This window comes from Pyxicephalus adspersus, chromosome 5 (assembly GCF_032062135.1).
Source record: "Pyxicephalus adspersus chromosome 5, UCB_Pads_2.0, whole genome shotgun sequence".
NCBI lineage: Eukaryota > Metazoa > Chordata > Amphibia > Anura > Pyxicephalidae > Pyxicephalus > Pyxicephalus adspersus.
In genome coordinates this window covers 40,491,175-40,498,793 of record NC_092862.1, presented here as the reverse complement: position 1 = coordinate 40,498,793, position 7,619 = coordinate 40,491,175, and the positions used below count along the sequence as shown (strand labels likewise).

The 7,619-nt window shown below is 37.8% G+C and overlaps 1 protein-coding gene across 3 annotated transcripts in view; it reads left to right on the top strand.

The window, feature by feature from the left end:
* SPIDR (scaffold protein involved in DNA repair) overlaps positions 1 to 7,619 on the top strand; it is a 207,892-nt gene that overhangs the window by 1,604 nt on the left and 198,669 nt on the right. For 2 of the 3 annotated variants that reach the window (XM_072411241.1, XM_072411238.1), the window contains exon 1: positions 353 to 771. The exons of the other annotated variant lie outside the window; for it this stretch is intronic. In XM_072411241.1, coding sequence (XP_072267342.1) covers positions 724 to 771 — 48 coding nt within the window. In that variant the 5' untranslated portion in view covers positions 353 to 723. Of the gene's footprint in view, positions 1 to 352; positions 772 to 7,619 lie in introns of those variants that run through there. 3 annotated transcript variants of the gene reach the window in all.

Genomic DNA, 7,619 nt, shown 5'->3' with positions numbered 1-7,619 from the left:
ATCACCGGACCCTAACCCGCCGAACCCTACCTATCACCGGACCCTAACCCGCCTACCCATCGCTCCTGAACATATGTGGGAATTATGTCATCACGGCCATTCAGTCCTGGCAGCCCTGGCATAGTTTATTTTAAAGCAAGCCTAAACTCAATTTTTTTTACTTAACAAAAAAAAACCCTTTTATAAAAATGTGAAGCCCACCCCCTTTCTGTCCTGATTGCCTGATCAAGAATGAGCGGGAGCCCAGAGCCTCCAGGGATATCTATGTCACACATCCTGGGAGGCTTCTGGCTGCTCCTTCCGGCCATGCCTGATCTCGGGCATTTCCTTCACTGAAAGGAAAGAATTGCTGATCTGACACATGCACAGAGTTAGATCAGGTGACATAGCAAGAAGACCAAAGATTGAAGATGTCAGCGCCTGAATTTTCCTTCGCACCAGGAACGAATCAAGGAAAGGTCCAGTGCCATCGAGGGATCTGCAGGATTAACCCTCCCTGGCAGTATGAATACTAAGTATTTTTAAATGTAAAAGCAGTACATTTAAAAATACTTAGTATTTTAAATTTGCTGCCTTGTCCTGCTTCCCAGCCCCACGGTTCCGCCTCCCAGTCACACACTCCCAAACAGATGCCTGACCGGTATCTGCTTCCCCTGGCCTCGCGTCTCCAACGTTTACACGCCTGGGACACAGATACTGGCTGGGCATCGCCAGGTTACACAGATGCCGGGCCGGCTTAGCTGGAGGACCCCACTGGAACTTGGGAACCAGGTAGGACTTTTAAACACCCTGGAAATTCCACCCCGAGTGTGGCTACGGGTTACTGCTTTTGGTATGGAAAATTCACCCTGAGCCACACTCTGCAATACCGCCAGGGAGGTTAAAGGTAAATGGGCTTTTTACTTTAGTTACGCTTTAAATTACCCAGACATACCCAAGTGTATCTGATAAATCCTTGGCTTTAATGCCCCGCCAAGGCTTTTACATGTTCTAGTCAGTCCTCATATCCTATTCAGCACTGGTGAAAATAACACCGATATTCCTCCTTTTTATTGGGAATGTCATTTCTGTTTCTACCCATTCGGCTGAAACATTTGCTGAATCTCCTTTACACTGCCTTCTCCACCAATTACTCAACTAGACTAAACTTCTAACCTTTTCCTAGTCATCCAAGGATGTGCCTTGAAAATAATTAAAGTAAACCCAAAACAAAAAAAATCCCACTTGCCTTTAATCCCACAGAGCAGTCAATCTGTTGGGAGGTGTCTTCCACCAGGTCCCATGTTGTCCTGGTATCTGACCTCTGGCCGGTGCGCAAGGCGTCGCCATCTTATCTTCTTCCGGTTCTTTTTTGGGTTAAAAATTGCTAAGGGCAAGAGAGAAGAATATGCCAGCGCTCCCTCTGCGCCGAAGATGGATACCGGGACAATGCGGGACCCGATGGAAGAAACCTCCCAAAGGATAAACTGCTCTGCGGGATTAAAGGTAAGTGTAATTTTTTTTTATTTTTTTTATTTTGGGTTTACTTCCACTTTATTTATATTGAGATGGAAGTCAATGTCTCCACATACAGAACTAGATTTGTGTAAGCATTTACAGGACATTAGGTCTGACTACAGGATCGCTTGGGAAAAACACCAAGAGATATTGTCAACGTGGGATCAATATCAACTCTTTCATGGACACACAATGAGTGGTCACAATAGCACTATAAAACTTTTTTCTAAGACAGCCTTCCAAGTAGTTGTTACTCTTTCTCTGTATTCTTCCTTTTATACTCCCTGTTCTTCTTCCCAGGTCTGACACCAAGATTTTGTTTTCTGTTTTCCTTGGTCTGCGGGACATGCTGCAATTAGGAAAGGGGTAGTTCTCTTTGGGATGATAATTTACAGATGACACTTCTGCTTGTTATTAAGCTTCACAATTAATGTGACTGATCACATATTGTAATTGTACTATATAATGTTATGATGATGTAATTCTTCCTGAGACTTTGTTACTTTGACCTGACCTTTGTACTTATTGTATTGTGTGCACTTTTGTTTCTGTAAAATCCTTAATAAAAATTTACATTAAAATAAAAAAATTAAAAAAAAAGACACTGTCACTAAATGTTCCAGCAGCAGGTTTTGTGAAGCATTAAAACACGTAGTAATGTATGAACAGATTTAGTAAAAAAAAAAAATAATGGTTAAGAACAGTGGCTTTCACCTTGTCACGTTGGACTTTAAAGTACGGTATATGTGCAATTAATTCTTTTTTTAGTTTAGGATAGAGTAGGTGGGGTTAAACTTCGCCATTTTTGTTTTTGCAATCTGAGTACCAAAAAATCTGTCTTTTATTACAATCCTAGAGACACAATGATAATTCGAGGAAATATTAGATAAGGGGAATTCTCCATTCAGATAATTTCCCTTGAATCCCTATGGCAAGATTTCTCCTAATCTCTTGACCTATGGGAAACAACACTAAAAGTGTTCTAAACCCAGTGTTTCTCAACCAGGGTTCTGTGGAATCCAGAGATTGCTTGGGGTTCCTCAGGTCAGATACCACTGACACCAATGACATTCTTCCTACTGGCCAGTAATGTAAGAGGTATTCTTCCCGCTGACCACCACACTAATGTACTGTGAGCTGTGGATGTAATATTTGGAGAAGGGGTTCCCTGAAGACCCAAATGTTATCTCAAGGGTTCCCCCACTGTGGAAAGTTTGAGAAACACTGCTCTAGCTTATTGGTCCCAACTTTTCGGACCACTAAATTCATAATTTTAAATCCCGCTGACCATTATTAATTTTTTTTTTTTTAAAGATAAATACATTGATAAATACAAGTAATGATTAGAGAACTTCCATTTAATAATATGAAATGCACCTATTAATATAACAACATTTTAAATACTTATGTAATCATAACAAAATCTTTAAAGCTTGTTTAATTGTAACAAAATATTAAAGTTAGTTTAATTATTACAAAATAATTGAAGCTTATTTAAGTACAGGGTAGTCCCGGGGTTAAGGACATCCATGGGGCTTCCCTGCTCCCTAATGTTCAGGACAGAGGCTTGGAGGGGGACGGTTTTCATGACTTGCAGAAAAAATCTTTTGCTAAACACAGCTGAGACTGAACTCTTCGGTAACATCTTGTAACTCTTTAATGACCAAGACAAACTCTGCAGTTGTTTCTTTTTGCACAGCTTGCTCCAGAAGGTAATGAATGTCTAGGCCCCATAAGGTTTTTTTTTCTTTTTTATTTTTTTTCTTTGTGATTTACTTACAGTAAGGATTTTTTACAGTAACTGACACCATGCTGCCTAATAATATGTTGAGACAAACATCTGTCCTAATTGCATAATTCCTTACATATAAATTCAACTTAAGAACAAACCTACGGTCCCAATCTCATATGTAACTTGGGGACTACCTGTATTACAGGTATTTAGTGTGGTACTTGTTTCTGCTTGTTTGAAATAAGTTTATGGATTTTTGGCTCCAATGACGTTACTGGCAGACGGAGAGCTGTTTTTTGTTAAAGTCGAGACTGGTATCAAGTTTTAATTAACGCGACAGATGAAAATGTCCTGTCGCAGAGTGTCCAAATTTTTCTTGCGGACCTCTGGTTGGCGATTTCTGCTGTAGCTCTTTGCTACTCTTCTCAAAACAAACCTATCTCTGGAGATTCTTTAAGATTCACACTACTGAATTCTTGCTGGTGATACTGTTTGGTTGTTGTATATGAGGATATTGGAGTTTAGATTTCTCTAGTCATTGCACATGATGCTTTCATTATATTTTTGATTTTTATGCCCGGTCTGCAAGCAGAAAATGTTTTTATTTTGAGATGACTCCAAGATGAGGATAGAATGATGTTCTTTGTAGAAAAGAATTCTTTGTAGTTAAAGGAATGTGCAGTCTTTATGTTATATTTAAGATCAATGTGATATAAATAGTATTTTTTTCTGCAAGTAATTTTAAATATGTTCTTAATATAAAGAGGAGGCAGCCACACGTGCTCATTTGATTTGCATCCTGGTTTTGGAAGCGAACACTGATTAGTCTTACACCTTTTTTGTAAGGCTGCCTTTCCCAGAGGTAGACCATTAAAGAGGTAGAGTGCCAATTTACTATGAAGATGGGCTGCTCTGCTTACAGCAATGCAGCTTTGCCACATCTCCACAATGGGAACACAAATAATATTGTAGTCAGAATTTGCTGCAGAGAGATGCTACCATATAGCGTCTCCCATGAGGCAGCTGATTCTGGCGTGAGAGAACTGTAAATTCACTGGAATCTCACCACAGGTGTGAACCTAGCCCAACTGCTAGAGCTTTGTATATGGTGTATATTGTATCTCAGAAGTTACCAATAAATATCCTGTGATTGTTAGTGGTTGCTATTCAGTATTAAATGACTAGGGTTGAGTACATGATACTTTATTTGTACGAACAGTTAAGTTTTCAGGACAAGATTTTGTGGGTCACCTCTCACTTCTCTGATCCAAGCAGTACTGACAACACTAGATGTTACCTAAACCTGCGTCATAAAAATGAACCATCACTGTTGAGCTGAAGAGTGGATGTGCTTTCCTTAGGCTGCAGGATTCATTGACCCAAAATAGTTTGCTAATTTATAATTTTATTTTTTATATGCTTTCCTGCAATAGAACTCCAAAACTCAGAACATGCATATATTTTCTGAAATGTTCTGAACATACGGGCTCTATTTTTATATTATTCTACTGGCAATTCATATGACATTCGCTTCCACAGATGGTCAGATCTCTCTACACCTCTCATTTCAGTTCTTATTAAAACAATGACTTATTCCGCCACCTAGTGGCCAATCTCAGAAGTGTTTACCTGTCACAATAAGAAATTCTACCTGTAAAAATGAAAATGAATGAATCTACAGTGAATTGACAGGGGAATAATTTATACATTTTACAATCTTCCATTAAGAACGAAATGGCCCATATAGTGTAGTCTAAGCTTTGTAAAGACCTGGTCTATATTCTCTCCTGGTAACTGCTGAGTTAAAATAATTCAACAGCCTGTGCAAGCATCAGGAAAGAACAAAAAATGTAGTATGTATTTGTTGATTATTTCTTTATCTTTTTATAGAGAATCTAGGAACTTGAATTCAGACATTAATAATATATAGAAAATGTCTGGTTCCTAGCATTATAGTTAAACAATGTTTGTAAAAACAATGGTTTTTTTTTTTTTGCAATAATTTAAAATATTCAGACATGTTGTCATTTTAAATATGAATAACATAATTCTTTAAAAATCCTATTTATGGTGAGTTGTTGCTATATGTCTTACATTTGGTTTTCACTTGTGGTTCATATATCTTCACAAAATTGGCCTTGGGAGATTTATTTGGAAGAGATGACTGGAGTGGAGCCAGTAAATCATGTGATAAAACATTTCTTAAATTTCTACTGTTCTGCTTCATTTTATATTGAAATGCGTTATTCAGATAACATGTGTTAACAATGCGGTGTTGATTACCCAGAGGATCCATTGCCAAAGGAATACTGTTTGTTTGTGTGCTTTATATACCCTGCTGATTAGTGACTCAGAAGGAAAATATTTATCGGCATTTCCAAAATTTCTGATCCATTAGTCTTTACCTGAAAAAGAAATGTTTTCAATAATGTAAAAATGTCTAAAATGACCTGAATAAAAAACAACCCACCAGGTTCTTGTTTCATTTATTGCTTGTAGTTAGGAAAACATGTCCATAGATACCTCATCTTTACCATATGTGACTTCTATGGGTGTATGTAACAACATTCTATTAAAGTAGGGGATCTTAACTCTTTCTGTTAAATTTTTGTTATTATTGTCTGTGTCTTCCGTGCATAGATACATCTTCTCTATTTGTGCTGGGGACTTCCGCCACTGAGATAACTAGTATTTAGAAATATAACATTTTAAAGTTGTGACTGAAAAATAGAGTAGTTCTGAAAGATGAGGGTAAATCTTCCAATAGTGACAGTTTGGAATCAATGGGGGGTTTTGTATGGCTAGGTTTCCCTGTAATTGTAGATTACTTTTTGTCTTTATCCAACCCCTAAGAACTGGATAATAAAAAAAAAAAAGGTTTTAGCCTTACCTTTTACCGTTAACGTTACCCGAAACCAGGAGGCTCAAGAGCTCCATGCGACTTAATAGCCGCGGGTTGCTGACCTCTGCCGGCTGAGATTAGGCCGGATCGACCAGAGGGCATTAGGCCGGAACAGACTACTGGCTAAGCCGTATCTGGCCTAAAGGCCGGAGTTTGCTGACCCCTGCTCTAAGCTTTGTTTCCATATTCTTCATACATTTTTCATGCTTTCAAATGTAAGTTGTCTGAACACACTGCTAACGTTTTTTTTTTTAAATCACACATTCTTTAGCTCTTTTTTACTTTAGTATCAACACAGCTTTACACATTGCAATTGAAGTAAAACATCTTGTCTGTATTGTGTGTCTGTGTTCTTGTACCAAGGACCAGTGTAAATCTTAATTTTCCTCACCATCCAACACACACCCAACCTGCCACTTGTTTTGCTAGTGGTCTATAACCAGGCATACATGGGCGCACCTGGGACCCAATCCAAAGCTGCTATTACACATGTGCACCCACCATACTTTGTAAATTTATCTGATCCAATGAAACTAGTAACACTCCATGCAGGTTATTTTAGAAGCACGCTTTTCAGGTAGTGTGTATATATGTATATAAATATATATAATTTTTTTTTTTTTTCAAATAACCTTATGAACAGGTAGCATGGTGTTTAATGCACAGACTCTCCCAGCCAAGAAAAACTCTTTTCCTTTGTTGTGTTTTCCCCTGTTACCCTAACCTAACCCAACCTGCAAATCAGTTACAGTGTCCTGTAATATCAGGAATGAGACACAAACTATGTGGTGTTAGTCACAGGCATCGGTAGGAAGAAGGAGAGTTGCATTGGTTCATACATTTTATTGGATACCTAAATATATTTCAAGATACCAGCTTTTGGAAAAAAATTAAAATCTTTTTTTAGGGGATTTTTATGGCAGCCTGTAATATTAAGTAATATCATGTGGTATATAACTCAATAAAAACTATTGGAGGTCATAATTCACATTTATAAATAATTGATTAGTATGTTAAAATAACATTTACAGTAATTTTTTTAATTGATACTTTTCTTTGACGGTTGTTTGGCATAATGTTGTCTTCTGTGTCCATTTGGGCAGATTTCTCTTTACTTTCTGCTATGTAGATATAATGGGAAGTGAAAAAAAATTCCTTTTTAGACACTTGTCCGTAAAAAATTCCTTTTTGTTTTTGTGATAATCCAGTAATTTTTATTCTTAATTTCGGTCCTGATGAGAATGGTCACTAGTCTGAATAGAGGGGTTAGAGAAAAGTGTTACAACCCATACTAATTTTATTATAAATTTAAAATACCGTATTTTTCGGCATATAAGACGCACTTTTTCTTCCCCAAAACTGGGGGGGAAAAGTGGGTGCGTCTTATACACCGAATACATGGTAAAAAAAAAAAAAATCATACTCACCCGATACCGCGATCCCGCGATGCTGCGTGCTTCTTCTCCTCGCTCTCCTCCCGGCTGCAGC